The sequence below is a fragment of the Saccharomyces cerevisiae genome, chromosome XV (assembly GCF_000146045.2).
Source record: "Saccharomyces cerevisiae S288C chromosome XV, complete sequence".
In the NCBI taxonomy this organism is placed as follows: domain Eukaryota; kingdom Fungi; phylum Ascomycota; class Saccharomycetes; order Saccharomycetales; family Saccharomycetaceae; genus Saccharomyces; species Saccharomyces cerevisiae.
In genome coordinates this window covers 554,720-574,881 of record NC_001147.6, presented here as the reverse complement: position 1 = coordinate 574,881, position 20,162 = coordinate 554,720, and the positions used below count along the sequence as shown (strand labels likewise).

The window sequence follows — 20,162 nt, the reverse complement described above, 5'->3', positions numbered from 1 at the left end:
GGAAAAAGATCACCTTGTTCAAAGGTATGAATTTTCTACTTTATATACGTATTATTTAGTGGACATGCCCAAAAGTGAAGCAGCATGGCGCGCATTCAGTGATGTAGTGTCTGAGTCCTGAGAGTTGTACCCATCGTCTTCAGTGAATAGTTCATCATCAAATTCGGTATGAGCGATCTTGTTGATGGGGATTTGACTTTTGCGGTTGCTCTCTCCCGTCCAACTGTCCCCTTTAAGGGTTTGAGAAGTATCGGAGTTGTTGTTTGAGACAGCATGGCGTCCTAGACGTGACAAACCTCCGTTTTCATCAGCTTTTCTGATATCAGAACGTACTCGTTCTAGTAACGTCAGCTTCTTTCTTTCATACTCTATCTTTCTTAGTGTAAATTCTTTGATCGAGCTTCTTATCCATTCTTCATACCAGCTAATCCACTGTTTTCTCTCGATAATCATGTTGGACGTGATTCGTTGAAGCTTAAGGGTCAAAACTTGTTCGTTTTTAGCTGCAGCTTTCAACTGACGTAGTGCTTCATCGATTTTCATAGGGTTAATATCTCTTCTTGACCGGAACCTGCGTGCTTGTTCCTGTTTCGCCTTTGAATTCTGCTGTGCCTGTACTAGATTTCGCATGATAAAATGCCTGTTGGTCAATGCTTCCTTCACGGCATAAGCATCTCTGACAATCCACTCTAAACCATCGTACAATGTCGCCATGTCCATGGTTGCTATAATGCTATCAATATCACCCACAGCAGTCAATATTTTACCGTATCTTCTGTAAAGTTTATTGTGCTCATCTAGATTAACGAAATCCTGGCCGAAGGCATTTTCTTCTTGAACCATCATCTTGCGATTTCTGGAAACTCTTAGCAGTTTTTCTTGCAAGCTCTGAGAAACAACATATATAGACTTGACTAATGGCCGGAATTCTGCTAATTCTGTGATTTCATCATATGGAGGTGCTAATTGTTTCAATGTTTTTCTTTTCAACCCAGATGCGAGTGATTTGGACTTGTTGATGGGTGTGTACGTATTAAAGTCACTTTCAATGAAAAAGGCCACTTCTTCATTCCGAATAATTAAGGGGTCTTGCGATAGCCTGTTAAACCAAAGTTGGAAATTTCGCGTTACTTTCATCCTATCTTCTTCGCTATTAATTCCGAATGTAGTATACGCAGAGGGAAGAGTAGGAACAAAAGATTCCTGAATGGCAACATTCAGATATTTGAACAATTGGTGGAATTCTTCGTATGATTTTTTGACATTCTTGTATTGTTGTTTGCGAAATGTTGGCAAATTTGTGGAGCAATCAAATATAATAGTCGGATTCTCTTTCTTACCGGTTGCAGATCCAAATCGTTCCAATCCTGTTACTTTTGCAAGTAGAGTGTATTTTTTTTTCTCATCACTTCTTTCAGGAAGTATAACACGTTCTGATGGTTGAGATGGTTGTTGGTTTTCATTGTGTTCGTTTGAAGTTTTTGATCGTGTTGCGTTTCCTTCTTCACCAAGACCATTTTGAATGTTATTTGCAGTTCCGTTGTCCTGAACGGAAGCTGCAGTTTGCTCAGTACCTACACGCTCCTCTGACATAGAAGATGATCCATCTGTGGTTGTTGCAGCAGGTTCAGAATCTTCCTCCTGGGGCTCAGCAAATGGATTGTTATCCAGATCATCATATGGATCATAAGGTACAGCCGAAGTCATTGTTCAGAGGATAGATGGATTGACTAAGGGTACAGTACGGCAAAAAAAAATTAGATCAGCTTTTCAAAACAAACTATTTTGGCGTTTACCAAAACCAAAACAGTATATTCAACTAGTTCAATCACTCTTGAAAACGTCCCCTTTCTACAAAATTAGGCTTTGAACGCGTGCTATGGAAAAAAGTGTAAAGAAAACGAAAAAACCAGAAAAGTCATATATATCTTATAACGAAATATCAGGGTGTTCGACTCAATCGCCAGGTGCCGCTAACACAATCATTAGGATAGTCGGGCAATATATACGGTTCAATAGTCACTGAAAGTGTATCACAGAATAATGACAAAGCTACAAGGACTACAGGGATTAAAACACATCAAAGCGGTTGTATTTGATATGGATGGCACATTATGCCTACCCCAGCCTTGGATGTTTCCAGCAATGAGAAACGCCATAGGATTGGAGGACAAATCGATTGATATCCTTCATTTCATTGATACATTGCCCACAGAAAAAGAAAAAAAAGAAGCGCATGATAGAATAGAATTAGTTGAGGCAAAAGCCATGAAGGAGATGCAACCGCAGCCTGGTCTGGTTGACATAATGAGGTATTTGACGAAAAATGGTATTAGCAAGAACATATGTACTAGAAATGTCGGAGCCCCGGTAGAGACTTTTGTTAAAAGATTTATTCCATCCGAGCTTTCGAGGTTTGACTATATTGTGACAAGGGAGTTTAGGCCTACAAAACCGCAACCAGACCCATTATTACACATCGCCTCGAAGCTAAATATAAGGCCCTTGGAAATGATCATGGTAGGAGATTCATTTGACGACATGAAATCCGGTAGATCTGCTGGATGTTTCACGGTATTACTCAAGAATCATGTGAATGGACATTTACTGCTCGAACATAAAGAACTAGTAGACGTTTCAGTAGAGGATCTTTCCGAAATAATTGAATTGATTCAAAATATGAATAAAGAAAGTTTCTAAAAAAAAAAAAACTTTACTTAGATATGTACATATGATTGAAATACCATTTTATTCTTAGATGTTTTTTAGAGCTAATATAGTAGCTATGGCGGAATTACCTTGATTTTTTCGGCATCACAAAGTTCGAGAACACATCAAATCAGCAAAAAAATCTCCGCGACGGGGAATTGAACCCCGATCTGGCACGCGACAAGCGCCCATTCTGACCATTAAACTATCACGGATTTTAATTGTTGGGTTAACGGTGTTTTTATTAATACTTGTTTCATATGATTTGAAAAAATAAAAAAATGTTGCAGCAAGTGATCATTAATGTCAATATAAATAATGATGGTAGCAAGATGAGTGTTTACGTTAATGTACATTTCATATACTGAGAAATAGGTGAATTTTCGGGATAATCGTTAGGATTTCATTATTGTTAAGGGCTATAATTTAGGTATATCGAATATACGAGAAGTTCTGCACGATGATATAGGGATCCATAAAGGGAACCAATATTTCTACGTACCTGTTACTTCTCCCTCCATTTTATATTTTTCATCATTTTATGACGTTATCAAATCCTTGCATTTCAGTTGCCATTATACTTTACCATTGTTTTTCGATTTTATGTCATCTTCTTACACCGTATGACAATATACCAGTAGTATGAATATCAGTCGATGAGTGAGTTGATTTTTATTCGAACATACACGTTTTAACGTGAATGTACTAAACTGCTAACTGAGCATTTCGGACAGTGCTGAAAATAAGTTAAAGATCTACGCTTTGGTAGTTATGTATACGAGTCATACAATTCGTCACATTAAATGTATAGTATCAAAGACAGTATTATCCACACTTAATCTTCATTAATACTTATCAACAAAAATGAAGCACTCATCTGACTATATTTATATAATATTGCCGACCAAAATCCTTGTGTTTAATTCCAAGTGATTTAGCACCAATCCTATTCCATCCATGCAGGTGCTGTTGCTGCTGGATCCGTGTTTTTGACCAGTCTTAATGAAGCACAACAGCAGCCTACCCTTTTTGTGGACCATATTAATGGATACAATGAGTACTTAGCACGAAGAAAGCGTAGCATTGTAGTTTCATCGTTGCAACTTAGTCCTAGTACGTTCCAGTTCTGCATCGTGACTCACCTTGAGCTCGAAAAATGTGACATATACGTTTTCCGCTGTGGCCGCTGTGGCCGCAGCGTCAAGAATCGCCAATGATAAGTTCTCTGCTCCTGGCGTCGATAGATTCAGAAAAGTGTGAAATTATCGAAGCACGGGTATAGTTAATTGTTAAAGCGTAGATGCTTTGTCGTAGAAACTTTTCTTTAACCTATAGGGAACTCAAATTCTGGAAGGTCAACGTATAATGGAGGACAGTAAAAAGAAAGGATTAATAGAAGGCGCTATACTCGATATAATAAACGGTTCCATTGCAGGCGCCTGTGGTAAGGTGATCGAGTTTCCTTTCGATACTGTGAAAGTCAGGTTGCAAACACAAGCATCCAACGTGTTCCCAACAACATGGTCTTGTATAAAATTTACTTACCAAAATGAAGGAATAGCACGAGGGTTTTTTCAAGGCATTGCTTCACCTTTAGTTGGAGCATGTCTGGAGAACGCGACATTATTTGTGTCTTATAACCAATGTTCTAAATTTTTAGAAAAACATACAAACGTTTCCCCGTTGGGGCAAATCCTGATCTCTGGTGGAGTAGCGGGTTCATGTGCTAGTTTAGTTTTGACACCCGTGGAGCTGGTGAAGTGTAAGTTGCAGGTTGCGAACTTACAAGTTGCATCAGCTAAAACGAAACATACAAAGGTGTTGCCTACAATAAAAGCAATTATAACTGAGAGAGGATTGGCAGGATTGTGGCAAGGGCAATCGGGCACTTTTATTCGAGAAAGCTTCGGTGGTGTTGCCTGGTTTGCAACCTACGAAATAGTTAAGAAGTCGTTGAAAGATAGGCACTCCCTTGATGACCCAAAAAGAGATGAAAGTAAGATATGGGAACTACTTATTAGTGGAGGGAGCGCTGGATTGGCATTCAACGCCAGTATTTTTCCTGCGGATACTGTGAAATCAGTAATGCAAACTGAACATATAAGCCTCACCAATGCGGTGAAGAAGATATTTGGCAAATTTGGACTAAAGGGTTTTTATCGAGGACTGGGTATAACCCTTTTTAGGGCAGTACCAGCAAACGCTGCAGTTTTTTACATCTTTGAGACTCTTTCTGCACTTTAAATACAATAAATCGTGTAATAAGCAAGTATGTAACATTGATAGACAGTCTGTAATACCATTTACTGATCAAGAATGTCGCACAATCTCAACAGCCAGGCTTTGTGTTAGTATTTTGTGTTTTTTACAACAACCTCTCGACTATTGTATACCAGTTTCTTGCATAGATGCTACTATTCTCTGACAGTAAATTATCTAGTCAGGACTTCGGATTTAACTAAATGCAAAAAAAAAAATGATTCGAATGTAAACAAAAAAAACTGTCTAGGTAGCAATGGTTCTTCTATAAAAGTGCAAGCTCTATAAAATCAAGATCAAGCATAGTACCGCCCACTGTTAGAGTCTTTGGTACGCAAACATTTTTGGCTACCGGATGTTGCGAAGAGAACTAAATAACTCTATCAGCAACAGGTCGATAGAAAATGAATCCTTTCCTTTTGAAAGGCCGAATGTCAGCTATATAATATCCGCAGAATTTGATAATAAATTAGGTCCTATTTTGAAGCACCAATACCCGAAAGATATTCCAGGTTTCAATCAGTTCTCACATGAGCAACGCAACGGCAATACGTCGGTGTCTATGAACTTGGCAAGTTTAATGATACCGAGTAGCATAGAGAGAAATCCCGGCAAACAAGATATTACAGTGTTTACCCTTTATTACAATAAGTTTACTCAAAACTATCAACTCTTTCCTGTGCCAAAAGACCCTCGTTTCAGTTTCAATCTGCATCATCGTGAACAGTCAGATGGTAGTGTTACCAATAGCATATATTACGATGCCGAAAATCATCAAGATGCAAAAAATAATAGATACACTATTGTCTTGGAAGATGATGAGCTCGAATGCCAGGAAGTTCAGAATAATCAGAAAGCCATCGACAACGAACCTTTATTTTTCATAAATGTCGCCAACACAGTATTAGACACCACGAACGATAGAGGGGCAGTAATCAAGTCGATTGCCATCGGAACACCATTAAAAACCTTCTTTGCATTCAAAAATATTATTGTATTAGTGTTAGACTTGTATATGAAAGCTCCCACTCAAGCTGCTGCTACAGACATACTGCTTGATTGCTTTAATATGCTAAACAGTATTGACCTTACATTGATTAATGACATACATTCCAAAAGTAGTATACAAGAAGTGCTACACTCTATCCATGACGAATCTATCATTACCAAAGTATTTTTAGACCCGGATTCCACTTTAAAGAAACTCTTTTGCATCAATGGATTTGACACTAAGGACAAGTATGGTAACATTGTGACTTTTCATGACCAACTCATTCAATATCATTTTACAAGATTTCAGCCAAAGACGCTCCCGCCATTTTTGTTAAAAATCCCATTGCAATTTAATATGATTAGAAGAGAGCCTATTTATATTGAAAATGATTATAATGAACTAGTTTTAAAATTTTTGGATAAATTTGTCCCTTACCTTCTTAAAGCCGGACAAAAAGTTAATGCATGGAAGTTAGTCATCAATTCAACTAAACTGAGTAAAGAAGACCTATGCGCTTTTATTTTGTCATTAGCCAACATAACGGCAACTTATGCTAGCGATCCACAATCATACTTCAAAGGAAATGCTGCGTTGATTTTTCCCTATATGGACATTTCTCTTGTTGACGGTTTGCGGGCGTATGTAGCATCGAATAGTGATTTTGTCGGATGCTTTGCAATTATCGGAACTGCCAATCCAATTTTCCGATACCAGTTAGATATCTGGGATTATTACTACGATGTGGATGAGGGAGTGTTTTATGAAAATAATAGTCCAGAAAAAGAAAAGCCAGATACAGTGGCAGAAGTGAAGATTGGGCCTAACCCTTTGAGAAAGATATTCAATAGGCCTCATTTCTCAACCAACGCAGTCAACGAAAGTCAGGTAAACTTGGGCCAGAAGCTCTTTTCTCTTCTTATCGACGAATATCATGATAGTGATACTATCATGAGCGTTTTGAGAAGGCTGAATGTTCTTCAGTTGGAAAACCTTCTGGACGCTTTGAAAAGACGAGAAATTCCACCTAATATAGCACTAAAAGATGAATATATCATGTTTTATAAAGATTTTTTCATTTTCCCGGAGTTCTTTGATTATTTTACACTGCATAGTATTGAACTATTGTCTAACTTGGATAATTGTTTATTTAGCTTAGGAAACACATGCCAGTTATTTTCCACAGAGCAAATATATTCCCAATTAAGCCAAATATTGGACATTGTTAAAGAGCTGTTTCGCATGGTATCGGTAAGCAGGACAAACATTGAGAAGTTTTTAAACGCTTGTTTGAACTATTCTCCGTTCAAAATATTACCCACAGCTCAGTTACACGGTGATAATATTTCTAGGTGGAGTTTTGAAAGCGAAGTGCGTCAGGGTTTCGATAATTTTAACAGCTATATGGGCATCGAAAAAGATCCCCACGGTGTTATAGTATCAGCAATAGATCTTTTTACTCAAATTTACAGTTTTGATATCTTGGCGTTTTTCCTCACATTTATTACAAAAGAAAGTGGGCAGGATTTGCCCTTCACAAAATCTCTGTCCAGGAGAAGAACGTATTTGACCAGAATTGCTCAATCTTCTTCATTGAGACAGTTTTTACAACTGAGTACACGCCCTAATATAAGGATTCTGGGAGGTAATGGGCAGGGTACTGGAAATTCCAATTATCCCGAATTTACAAACGCATCCTCAGTCATCTCACCCAAGCTAAGGGCTTCTCCTCTACTAGAAAGAAGGGCGTCAAAAATCTGCTATGCTATTACGAAATTACTCTATAGGTTAGAATGTCATCCCATAGGTATGGCCCTTTTAAAGAAGTATCTCCACAATCAATTGCGAGAAGCCTATCTAGAATCAAAACGACACTTTATTTCCAAAAAGGGAGATTCGACCAACACTTCCTCTACCATTGCATCATCATCTTTCGCTGGCGCATCTGTTCCTCTATCTTCAAACGAATCAGGAATGCTAAACGGCTTGAAGCAAATTAACGAACAACAAGAATCTACATTAGAAACCACTCAAAAGGAAGACTAGTAACGCCGTATCGTGATTAACGTATTACATAAGTTACAGGATTCATGCTTATGGGTTAGCTATTTCGCCCAATGTGTCCATCTGACATTACTATTTTGCATTTTAATTTAATTAGAACTTGACTAGCGCACTACCAGTATATCATCTCATTTCCGTAAATACCAAATGTATTATATATTGAAAGCTTTTGACCAGGTTATTATAAAAGAAACTTCATGCTCGAAAAAGATCATTTCGAAAAGTTGCCTAGTTTCATGAAATTTTAAAGCAGTTTATATAAATTTTACCTTTTGATGCGGAATTGACTTTTTCTTGAATAATACATAACTTTTCTTAAAAGAATCAAAGACAGATAAAATTTAAGAGATATTAAATATTAGTGAGAAGCCGAGAATTTTGTAACACCAACATAACACTGACATCTTTAACAACTTTTAATTATGATACATTTCTTACGTCATGATTGATTATTACAGCTATGCTGACAAATGACTCTTGTTGCATGGCTACGAACCGGGTAATACTAAGTGATTGACTCTTGCTGACCTTTTATTAAGAACTAAATGGACAATATTATGGAGCATTTCATGTATAAATTGGTGCGTAAAATCGTTGGATCTCTCTTCTAAGTACATCCTACTATAACAATCAAGAAAAACAAGAAAATCGGACAAAACAATCAAGTATGGATTCTAGAACAGTTGGTATATTAGGAGGGGGACAATTGGGACGTATGATTGTTGAGGCAGCAAACAGGCTCAACATTAAGACGGTAATACTAGATGCTGAAAATTCTCCTGCCAAACAAATAAGCAACTCCAATGACCACGTTAATGGCTCCTTTTCCAATCCTCTTGATATCGAAAAACTAGCTGAAAAATGTGATGTGCTAACGATTGAGATTGAGCATGTTGATGTTCCTACACTAAAGAATCTTCAAGTAAAACATCCCAAATTAAAAATTTACCCTTCTCCAGAAACAATCAGATTGATACAAGACAAATATATTCAAAAAGAGCATTTAATCAAAAATGGTATAGCAGTTACCCAAAGTGTTCCTGTGGAACAAGCCAGTGAGACGTCCCTATTGAATGTTGGAAGAGATTTGGGTTTTCCATTCGTCTTGAAGTCGAGGACTTTGGCATACGATGGAAGAGGTAACTTCGTTGTAAAGAATAAGGAAATGATTCCGGAAGCTTTGGAAGTACTGAAGGATCGTCCTTTGTACGCCGAAAAATGGGCACCATTTACTAAAGAATTAGCAGTCATGATTGTGAGATCTGTTAACGGTTTAGTGTTTTCTTACCCAATTGTAGAGACTATCCACAAGGACAATATTTGTGACTTATGTTATGCGCCTGCTAGAGTTCCGGACTCCGTTCAACTTAAGGCGAAGTTGTTGGCAGAAAATGCAATCAAATCTTTTCCCGGTTGTGGTATATTTGGTGTGGAAATGTTCTATTTAGAAACAGGGGAATTGCTTATTAACGAAATTGCCCCAAGGCCTCACAACTCTGGACATTATACCATTGATGCTTGCGTCACTTCTCAATTTGAAGCTCATTTGAGATCAATATTGGATTTGCCAATGCCAAAGAATTTCACATCTTTCTCCACCATTACAACGAACGCCATTATGCTAAATGTTCTTGGAGACAAACATACAAAAGATAAAGAGCTAGAAACTTGCGAAAGAGCATTGGCGACTCCAGGTTCCTCAGTGTACTTATATGGAAAAGAGTCTAGACCTAACAGAAAAGTAGGTCACATAAATATTATTGCCTCCAGTATGGCGGAATGTGAACAAAGGCTGAACTACATTACAGGTAGAACTGATATTCCAATCAAAATCTCTGTCGCTCAAAAGTTGGACTTGGAAGCAATGGTCAAACCATTGGTTGGAATCATCATGGGATCAGACTCTGACTTGCCGGTAATGTCTGCCGCATGTGCGGTTTTAAAAGATTTTGGCGTTCCATTTGAAGTGACAATAGTCTCTGCTCATAGAACTCCACATAGGATGTCAGCATATGCTATTTCCGCAAGCAAGCGTGGAATTAAAACAATTATCGCTGGAGCTGGTGGGGCTGCTCACTTGCCAGGTATGGTGGCTGCAATGACACCACTTCCTGTCATCGGTGTGCCCGTAAAAGGTTCTTGTCTAGATGGAGTAGATTCTTTACATTCAATTGTGCAAATGCCTAGAGGTGTTCCAGTAGCTACCGTCGCTATTAATAATAGTACGAACGCTGCGCTGTTGGCTGTCAGACTGCTTGGCGCTTATGATTCAAGTTATACAACGAAAATGGAACAGTTTTTATTAAAGCAAGAAGAAGAAGTTCTTGTCAAAGCACAAAAGTTAGAAACTGTCGGTTACGAAGCTTATCTAGAAAACAAGTAATATATAAGTTTATTGATATACTTGTACAGCAAATAATTATAAAATGATATACCTATTTTTTAGGCTTTGTTATGATTACATCAAATGTGGACTTCATACATAGAAATCAACGCTTACAGGTGTCCTTTTTTAAGAATTTCATACATAAGATCACTTATTATACATACATACATATCCAGTAACAAGAAGCAAGGAATAATTACCTGCTTAAGTCTGCGATTAAAAAAATAACGTTTCGATACAGTTCATATAAGGCGGCTCAATGCAGAACCGAGGATAGCGCTACGTCAGGATATCTTTGTAGTTCCCAAATATAAATGCGACAATATAGTTTCTTTCTTTCATATCAATAATATCCTTTTCTCCACTGAAATCACGAATCAAACCTGGAGCAAAAACTAAAGCCAAATTATAAAGCGTCATTCGATTCCAGTGACTGTACCGTGTAACCTTTTCTATATGTTCACTCAGTACTCTTAACACCCTATAATGTTCCCTTGGAAGGTCTTCCAATATGTTTTTTAAAGCGCTCTTGCTCGACATATAAGTGTCCGAATTCTTTGCTTCTAAGGACAACTTTCCTCCAACAAATGGCAAGTTTTCCATCATTTTTTTAGATTTAACTAACCTCATCAACGGCTCGTATATTTGAAAGGTAAAGATAGGGTTGGGGAGCTTTCTTAAGTATCGCTTCAACACACCAGTAACAACGTTGAGATCTTGTTCCGTTAAAATATTTGGCGTTTCGGTATTTTGTTGTACTTTCCATGCAGAAAATTGCTTTTCTATTTCTTCTATGACTAGCTGGGAACCTGATTTTCTATAAATGCCCTCCGATCTCATATTTTCTTCGTCTGATTCAATAAAATCTATGCAGACAGATAGTATCATCGGTATTTCATTGTTTTCATAATTGCACCTAGCAACGAGACTTGAACCATACAAATTGCTTCCATCCAAATATTCTTCTCCATCTTTACTTTGTCCCATATTTGCATCGTTCTCGATAGGTACTAATCTAACGTCACTAAATTCATTAGGATTTTGTAGCACAGGTGGTGAAATTTCTAAACGGCCGGAATTACTACCAGATGAGGGAGCAGAAAGCAAAACTGGGGCACTTTTAACGATGGAATTTGTATTATTTGTACTGACACCTTGTATAGATTGCTCGGTCTGTGGCTTTGCAGATGAAAAAAACTTCCAAAATTTTGGTTTAACAGAACTTCGCGCTACAGAACTTGCAGTTGCAACATGTTTCACGGGTGGCGACTCACCTAAGCTGATTTCATTTATCATCGGTGGATTATTTGATAATTCATTGGAGTCAAGATATAGTTTATTTTTCTCGCTATTATAGGATTCAATATGTCGGCGTAGAGCCTCTTTCATAGACTTCATTTCAGTGATCTCTTTCATTAATTCTTCCCTTTGAGATTCAAGTTCTTTCAAATTTATTTTTAATTGCTTCAGATAGTGCTCTGCCGTGACAATTTCTTTATCAAGCGAGGGATCGTTTCTAGATTCGCTATTTTCGTAAAGTGTTTCCTTCTGTTCCTCAAAATTGTCGCTATTCTCCAATTGGGTCTTTGGAGTTTTCTGCCAACTAGGTATGCTATAATTTTGGTTACTGTATGAAGACCCATTCCGCCTATCAAATGTCAATGAGCTATCTAAAGGCGGAGTTCGATACATGGATACATTACTTGGTGTAGCTGGCGATTGTAACAAATGATCAATTGGTGACGGAGATTTAAAACTGTGATTCTTCTGTTCTTCAAGGGCGGTTTCCTTTCCACTAGTCACCCTAAGAGTGCCATTATCGGTAAATCTTTTATAGTTTAGGCTTTTTTGATTATTCACCAAAATATCTAAAGAAGTGCTGTTAGAATTTGGTGTGTCAAGGCCGGTATGTGAATCATTATCCCTCATTAAATCTTGTGAGCGTCTAGATGTCACTTTAGAAGCAGGTGAAAGTTTAACGTTACTATCCTGTTTGCCTGTGGCTCTGGATTTTAGATTAATCATCAAATCTTTGGACCTTCGTGACAATGATCTTGAAATTTTTCTGCCTTTTCCACTATTGTTTGAATAGGAATATTTCTCTGCTTGCTCTTGCTGAACACCTGCTAGGTCAGGAACACTTCTGTCTTCCTTGACAACTTCAACAACTGGCCTTTGAAGTGCGTTTGTTTCTTCGACAATATTATTCAATACTTTCCTTGATAGCGAAGGATCCATTTGGGATATTTCACCGGTGTTGAAAATATCCGTATTTGAACCCTTCGGATTTTTCATATTAACAGAAACTGGGCTATGCAATACCGAGGTCAACAATTCACTTGCATTTCGTGAACTGTTATTTGGAGGATCAATTTGATCGCTCTCTTCCAGACTATCGTTAACAATTATTCCCTGTCTATAGGAGCTTGGAGATTTTGCGAGATACTGACCCGAAGAATTTCTCAACGGTGTTTTATTTAACAAATTCCTCGAATGGCTAGGAGGTTCTTTACAACTTAGGGTTGGATCCGTAGCAACATTGAGTGACATATTCGCTGAAGGTGCTTCTGCTTCCTCTTTAACATCATCATTTACATGCTCCGTGCTATTTTCTTCCGGTCCTATAACATCTATGGACACATTTGAACCGAATTTTGAACTTCCAGAGTTGTCATCGCTATCGTTATACCCAGTGATAAAATGCGGAACAATATCACTCGAATTGGTTTCTATGTCCTTGGAAGGTTCAGAACCTGAAGGAATCTCATTAACTAGTGATGCAGGTCTGCTAAATGTTTTTTCTGGGAGGACTGCAGAAGCTGAGACCTCATCAGTATGGCCATTATCAATCACAGGTGTGGGTAAACTTGGTAAATTCTTTTTGAGTCGCCTTTTCTTCTCTTCGTAGTATTTTCGTTTGGCTAATAGCTTTTCGTGACAGCTTAAACAGAATAAACCTCGCTTGGTTTTCGCGTACCGTAGGTCAGCAATATTTTCACCACATTTACAGCATTTAAAACAATCTGAACAATAGGCCTCATTTGAAGAGGACAGTATTATGGCCAAATCATCAATCTTTTTACCGCAATTTTTACAAGAATCGGAACAATCAAAGCAGATCAAAGCACCTGTTCCAAGGACTAAAAAATCAGATTCGCAGCTTAATGGTTTCTCACATTTGTAACAAGCGAAACAATGTGTGTGCCATCTATCACAACCCAACTCATATGCATGCCCCGTGGTAATAAATTCTTTGCATCGTACGCAGGATGGAAATTGTTCATTGGGAGCAGTTGATGCCATTTTAATATGCCGCTCTCTCCACCACTAGTACCTGAATCAGCTATCCTTGTCTTGTACAAAAAGCTATAATAGAGATAAATGTCAAAACCGTGGTGCTTTTCAGTTTCTTAAAAATTTTAGTGATACCGATCAATTTTTTTTTCTATTTTAAGCAACTGTGAATTGATCAAGAATGTTGACTGATCAAAACTCAAAACACCCTATTTGGCAAAGAAATTTAGTCTGTTTGAGCAGTCCTACCCTTGGAAAACGTTCAATGAATTAGCCAGTTGGCTGATACAATCTCATCAAAGGTCAATAGAGAAAAGCACACGTTAATTATATCAAATCTAAACTCGAGAACTGCCTTTTTTTTTTTTTCATTTTTCCTAATACGGCATAAAGCGCGCAATAATAAGGGCACTTTACACCTTCTCATCGTGGTAACACATACGAAACCAAGAACTAGCCTCTACATTATCATCTGTTCGTACGCTTAAACTGTGACCAAATATGGATTACGAGAAGTTTCTGTTATTTGGGGATTCCATTACTGAATTTGCTTTTAATACTAGGCCCATTGAAGATGGCAAAGATCAGTATGCTCTTGGAGCCGCATTAGTCAACGAATATACGAGAAAAATGGATATTCTTCAAAGAGGGTTCAAAGGGTACACTTCTAGATGGGCGTTGAAAATACTTCCTGAGATTTTAAAGCATGAATCCAATATTGTCATGGCCACAATATTTTTGGGTGCCAACGATGCATGCTCAGCAGGTCCCCAAAGTGTCCCCCTCCCCGAATTTATCGATAATATTCGTCAAATGGTATCTTTGATGAAGTCTTACCATATCCGTCCTATTATAATAGGACCGGGGCTAGTAGATAGAGAGAAGTGGGAAAAAGAAAAATCTGAAGAAATAGCTCTCGGATACTTCCGTACCAACGAGAACTTTGCCATTTATTCCGATGCCTTAGCAAAACTAGCCAATGAGGAAAAAGTTCCCTTCGTGGCTTTGAATAAGGCGTTTCAACAGGAAGGTGGTGATGCTTGGCAACAACTGCTAACAGATGGACTGCACTTTTCCGGAAAAGGGTACAAAATTTTTCATGACGAATTATTGAAGGTCATTGAGACATTCTACCCCCAATATCATCCCAAAAACATGCAGTACAAACTGAAAGATTGGAGAGATGTGCTAGATGATGGATCTAACATAATGTCTTGAATGCAGTAATCCTTTGTACGTACTCTGTCTATATTTCCCTAACTTTTAAGCAACTGTATAATTTTTCATATACGGGATTTTCAGGAAAAAAAACAATAGAAATCTATAAAACATGTTTCCTTATTTTTACAGACGAGAGTTTTATTCTTGTGAAAACGTCGTTATCTTCTCCTCCAAACCAATTCAAGGAATAAAGATATCACGTATACGGGAGAGATACATAGAAATTATGTTATCCCGTGTTTCAGTTTTCAAACCTGCCAGCAGAGGCTTTTCCGTCTTATCATCTTTAAAGATAACAGAACATACATCAGCAAAACACACCGAAAAACCTGAGCATGCTCCCAAGTGTCAGAATTTATCAGATGCTCAGGCTGCATTTTTGGACCGTGTTATTCGTGTAGATCAAGCTGGCGAATTAGGTGCAGACTACATCTACGCTGGCCAGTACTTCGTGTTGGCTCATAGGTACCCTCACTTGAAACCTGTGCTAAAGCACATATGGGACCAGGAGATACATCATCATAATACTTTTAACAATTTGCAATTGAAAAGGAGAGTCAGGCCTTCCTTATTAACGCCTTTGTGGAAGGCAGGAGCCTTTGCAATGGGGGCTGGTACCGCATTGATTTCTCCAGAAGCAGCTATGGCTTGTACTGAAGCTGTCGAGACAGTAATCGGAGGGCACTACAATGGCCAATTGCGAAACTTGGCCAATCAATTCAATTTAGAAAGAACAGATGGAACAAAGGGTCCAAGTGAGGAAATCAAATCCTTAACTTCTACTATCCAACAGTTCAGGGATGACGAGCTAGAGCATCTAGACACCGCTATCAAGCATGATTCGTATATGGCAGTTCCATATACAGTTATCACTGAAGGTATTAAAACGATTTGCAGAGTAGCTATATGGAGTGCCGAAAGAATTTAACCACCAGAAAGTGGCATACATCAGTCGCGTTATGCCAGAAAAGGAGAATTGAAAGGAAAACGGTTTGATAAATGTCCTAATTAAACTATCATGTATAAAATTATGTATCATCCTTACGCATTTTAACGCTATATGACCAATATGACAGGAATAGATACACTGTCTATAATTATGTAAATGGGGTATGGGTTCATAGTCTAAGGGTGAGTACAAACTGGATCTTTAACAAGAGTAACAGTTAATTAGAGCAAAACTATAGTACATATAGCTTGAAAAAAACAAGCGGCTTGCCATTGGAAGAACATTGCATAAAAACGGGGCCACTGCTAATAATAAAGTGGTAATTAAAAAGAAAGCTTTTGTTCAAGGTTAAGAAGGTATAAGGAAATGCCGAACGAAGATAATGAACTTCAAAAAGCAATTGAGAACCATCATAATCAACTACTAAACCAGGATAAAGAAAATGCTGACAGAAATGGGTCTGTTATAGAAGACCTCCCATTATACGGGACAAGTATAAACCAGCAGTCTACCCCTGGAGATGTTGACGATGGAAAACACTTACTGTATCCAGATATTGCCACCAACCTACCACTGAAGACTTCTGACAGACTTTTGGACGATATACTTTGCGATACTATTTTTCTCAATTCTACAGACCCGAAGGTCATGCAAAAGGGCCTGCAATCGAGGGGTATTTTAAAAGAGTCTATGCTTTCTTACTCAACTTTCAGAAGTAGTATTCGCCCTAACTGCTTGGGTTCATTAACTGATCAAGTGGTTTTTCAAACAAAATCCGAGTATGATTCCATTTCATGCCCAAAATATAATAAAATACATGTATTTCAGGCGGTCATCTTTAATCCATCACTGGCAGAACAGCAAATTTCAACTTTTGATGATATTGTTAAAATTCCTATTTATCATCTTAAGGTTAGCGTAAAAGTCCGCCAAGAACTGGAGCGGTTGAAGAAGCATGTCGGTGTTACTCAATTCCACTCACTAGATCATTTGCACGAATACGATCGAGTAGACCTTTCGACTTTTGATTCTTCCGATCCTAATTTGTTGGATTACGGTATTTACGTTTCTGATGATACTAACAAACTGATCTTGATTGAAATTTTTAAACCCGAGTTTAATTCACCTGAAGAGCATGAGAGTTTTACTGCCGACGCAATTAAGAAGAGATACAATGCTATGTGTGTAAAAAATGAATCACTAGATAAAAGCGAGACGCCATCTCAAGTTGACTGTTTTTACACACTTTTTAAAATTTTTAAAGGGCCTTTGACGAGGAAAAGTAAAGCGGAACCTACAAAGACAATTGATTCTGGAAATTTGGCCCTTAACACTCACCTGAATCCTGAATGGTTAACGTCCAAGTATGGATTTCAAGCAAGCTCAGAAATCGATGAGGAAACTAATGAGATATTTACTGAATACGTCCCTCCAGATATGGTGGACTATGTAAACGATTTGGAGACAAGAAAAATTCGAGAATCGTTTGTGAGGAAGTGTTTACAACTGATATTTTGGGGTCAACTATCTACCTCATTACTGGCACCTAATTCTCCCTTGAAAAATACGAAAAGCGTAAAGGGAATGTCTTCATTACAAACTTCTTTCTCAACACTACCTTGGTTCCATTTATTGGGAGAATCCAGAGCAAGGATTCTATTAAATTCCAATGAGCAAACTCATTCGCCTTTGGACGCAGAACCTCATTTTATTAATCTTTCCGTTTCGCATTATTATACCGATAGAGATATAATCAGAAACTACGAATCTTTGTCTTCTTTGGATCCTGAAAATATTGGGCTGTATTTTGACGCACTGACATACATTGCAAATAGGAAGGGGGCATATCAATTGATTGCTTACTGTGGAAAACAGGACATTATAGGCCAAGAAGCTCTAGAAAATGCTTTGTTAATGTTTAAAATTAACCCTAAAGAGTGTAACATCTCCGAATTAAATGAGGCGACTTTGCTATCTATTTACAAATATGAAACATCAAATAAGAGCCAAGTAACCTCTAATCACCTAACAAATTTGAAAAATGCTCTAAGATTGTTGGCCAAATATACCAAATCTGACAAACTAAAATTTTACGTCGATCATGAGCCCTACAGAGCTTTATCCCAGGCATACGACACACTTTCAATTGACGAGTCTGTTGATGAAGACATTATAAAAACTGCATATTCGGTCAAGATTAACGACTCTCCCGGATTAAAGTTGGATTGTGATAGAGCACTTTACACCATTGCTATCAGTAAAAGAAGCCTTGATTTGTTCAATTTTTTAACAGAGGAATGCCCACAGTTTTCCAACTATTATGGTCCAGAGAAGCTTGATTACCAAGAGGCATTGAAGCTTCTTCAAGTGAATGAAAATGCCTCTGACGAAACCATTTTGAAAATCTTTAAACAAAAGTGGTTTGATGAAAACGTTTATGAGCCTGACCAATTTCTTATTTTGAGGGCAGCATTGACCAAAATCAGTATAGAAAGAAATTCAACTTTAATCACCAACTTCTTACTAACTGGTACGATAGATCCAAATTCCTTGCCGCCAGAAAATTGGCCAACTGGCATTAATAATATCGGGAACACCTGTTACCTAAATTCTTTATTACAATATTACTTTTCCATTGCGCCACTAAGAAGATATGTATTGGAATATCAAAAAACGGTAGAAAATTTCAATGACCACCTCTCTAATAGTGGGCATATTAGAAGAATTGGTGGAAGAGAAATTAGTAGAGGCGAAGTGGAAAGATCTATTCAATTCATATACCAACTTCGCAACCTTTTCTATGCGATGGTTCATACAAGAGAAAGATGTGTAACACCCTCAAAAGAGCTAGCATATTTGGCATTTGCTCCAAGTAATGTTGAAGTAGAATTTGAAGTGGAAGGCAATAAAGTAGTTGATCAAACAGGAGTTCTTTCGGATTCAAAGAAGGAAACAACGGATGACGCATTTACTACAAAAATAAAGGATACAAGCCTGATTGATTTAGAAATGGAAGATGGCCTTAATGGCGATGTTGGTACAGATGCGAACAGAAAAAAAAATGAATCGAATGATGCTGAAGTAAGTGAGAACGAAGATACAACAGGATTAACTTCACCTACGCGTGTGGCAAAAATCAGTTCTGATCAATTAGAAAATGCTTTGGAAATGGGTAGGCAACAAGATGTTACTGAATGCATAGGAAACGTGTTATTTCAGATAGAAAGCGGTTCAGAGCCTATCCGATATGATGAAGACAACGAGCAATATGACTTGGTTAAGCAACTATTTTATGGTACTACTAAACAAAGTATTGTTCCTTTGTCCGCAACAAATAAAGTCCGTACGAAAGTTGAAAGATTCCTATCGTTACTGATAAATATTGGCGATCATCCTAAAGATATTTATGATGCGTTTGATTCTTATTTTAAAGACGAATATCTGACAATGGAAGAGTATGGTGATGTTATACGTACCGTTGCTGTTACAACTTTTCCTACTATTTTGCAGGTACAAATCCAAAGAGTTTATTACGATCGTGAAAGATTAATGCCGTTTAAATCCATTGAGCCCTTACCATTCAAAGAAGTTATTTACATGGACAGATACGCGGATACAGAGAACCCTTTATTGTTGGCAAAAAAGAAAGAAACAGAAGAAATGAAGCAAAAGTTGAAGGTAATGAAAAATAGACAAAGAGAGCTTTTGAGTCGTGATGATTCAGGGCTTACAAGGAAGGATGCATTTTTGGAGAGTATCAAGCTATTGGAATCGGATACCATAAAGAAAACTCCTTTAAAAATTGAGGCTGCTAATGATGTGATAAAGACGCTGAGAAACAACGTTCAAAATATCGATAATGAATTGATGAAATTATACAATGATATCAACAGTTTGGAAGAGAAAATAAGCCATCAATTTGACGATTTCAAGGAATATGGTTACTCACTGTTTTCGGTTTTTATTCATCGCGGCGAGGCCAGTTATGGTCACTATTGGATATATATCAAGGACAGAAATCGCAATGGAATTTGGAGGAAGTACAATGATGAAACCATCAGTGAGGTCCAGGAAGAGGAGGTCTTCAATTTCAATGAGGGTAACACTGCAACTCCATATTTCCTAGTATATGTCAAACAAGGACAAGAAGGTGATATTGAGCCATTGAAAAGAATTCTAAAGTAGTCTTAGTCAATGAAGAGTTTATGTAAAATGTCACTATTGCCATAAGTACCATTATTATGTAAAAAGCTTTGCCATATTCAATCGTTACGGGTGACTATCTGCTA

At 37.6% G+C, this 20,162-nt stretch overlaps 9 protein-coding genes and 1 non-coding gene across 10 annotated transcripts, besides 1 other annotated feature; 7 read left to right on the top strand and 3 right to left on the bottom strand.

The window, feature by feature from the left end:
• Positions 1-51: 51 nt before the first annotated feature.
• On the bottom strand, positions 52-1,707 carry VPS17 (retromer subunit VPS17; the record flags this gene model as incomplete). Its single annotated transcript, NM_001183551.3, has 1 exon — positions 52-1,707. The coding sequence occupies one exon, from the start codon at positions 1,705-1,707 to the stop codon at positions 52-54; it is 1,656 nt and encodes a 551-aa protein (NP_014775.3).
• Positions 1,708-2,043: 336 nt separating this feature from the next.
• YOR131C (putative haloacid dehalogenase-like hydrolase) lies at positions 2,044-2,700 on the top strand (the record flags this gene model as incomplete). The annotated part of the gene is made up of 1 exon (NM_001183550.1): positions 2,044-2,700. The coding sequence occupies one exon, from the start codon at positions 2,044-2,046 to the stop codon at positions 2,698-2,700; it is 657 nt and encodes a 218-aa protein (NP_014774.1).
• Positions 2,701-2,852: 152 nt separating this feature from the next.
• YNCO0019W lies at positions 2,853-2,924 on the bottom strand. The gene has a single exon. It is a non-coding gene; the product is annotated as a tRNA-Asp (tRNA).
• Positions 2,925-4,074: 1,150 nt separating this feature from the next.
• On the top strand, positions 4,075-4,953 carry ORT1 (Ort1p; the record flags this gene model as incomplete). Its single annotated transcript, NM_001183549.4, has 1 exon — positions 4,075-4,953. One exon carries the CDS (start codon positions 4,075-4,077, stop codon positions 4,951-4,953), a length of 879 nt encoding a protein of 292 aa, NP_014773.4.
• Positions 4,954-5,323: 370 nt separating this feature from the next.
• Positions 5,324-8,005, top strand: AFI1 (Afi1p; the record flags this gene model as incomplete). Its single annotated transcript, NM_001183548.1, has 1 exon — positions 5,324-8,005. One exon carries the CDS (start codon positions 5,324-5,326, stop codon positions 8,003-8,005), a length of 2,682 nt encoding a protein of 893 aa, NP_014772.1.
• A 233-nt stretch (positions 8,006-8,238) lies between these two features.
• Positions 8,239-8,472: an origin of replication (ARS1516; Autonomously Replicating Sequence).
• A 218-nt stretch (positions 8,473-8,690) lies between these two features.
• ADE2 (phosphoribosylaminoimidazole carboxylase ADE2) lies at positions 8,691-10,406 on the top strand (the record flags this gene model as incomplete). The annotated part of the gene is made up of 1 exon (NM_001183547.3): positions 8,691-10,406. One exon carries the CDS (start codon positions 8,691-8,693, stop codon positions 10,404-10,406), a length of 1,716 nt encoding a protein of 571 aa, NP_014771.3.
• A 282-nt stretch (positions 10,407-10,688) lies between these two features.
• RGA1 (GTPase-activating protein RGA1) lies at positions 10,689-13,712 on the bottom strand (the record flags this gene model as incomplete). Its single annotated transcript, NM_001183546.1, has 1 exon — positions 10,689-13,712. One exon carries the CDS (start codon positions 13,710-13,712, stop codon positions 10,689-10,691), a length of 3,024 nt encoding a protein of 1,007 aa, NP_014770.1.
• A 492-nt stretch (positions 13,713-14,204) lies between these two features.
• IAH1 (isoamyl acetate-hydrolyzing esterase) lies at positions 14,205-14,921 on the top strand (the record flags this gene model as incomplete). Its single annotated transcript, NM_001183545.3, has 1 exon — positions 14,205-14,921. The coding sequence occupies one exon, from the start codon at positions 14,205-14,207 to the stop codon at positions 14,919-14,921; it is 717 nt and encodes a 238-aa protein (NP_014769.3).
• A 229-nt stretch (positions 14,922-15,150) lies between these two features.
• On the top strand, positions 15,151-15,852 carry CAT5 (putative monooxygenase CAT5; the record flags this gene model as incomplete). Its single annotated transcript, NM_001183544.1, has 1 exon — positions 15,151-15,852. One exon carries the CDS (start codon positions 15,151-15,153, stop codon positions 15,850-15,852), a length of 702 nt encoding a protein of 233 aa, NP_014768.2.
• Positions 15,853-16,239: 387 nt separating this feature from the next.
• Positions 16,240-20,058, top strand: UBP2 (ubiquitin-specific protease UBP2; the record flags this gene model as incomplete). The annotated part of the gene is made up of 1 exon (NM_001183543.3): positions 16,240-20,058. The coding sequence occupies one exon, from the start codon at positions 16,240-16,242 to the stop codon at positions 20,056-20,058; it is 3,819 nt and encodes a 1,272-aa protein (NP_014767.3).
• Between the last annotated feature and the right edge of the window lie 104 nt (positions 20,059-20,162).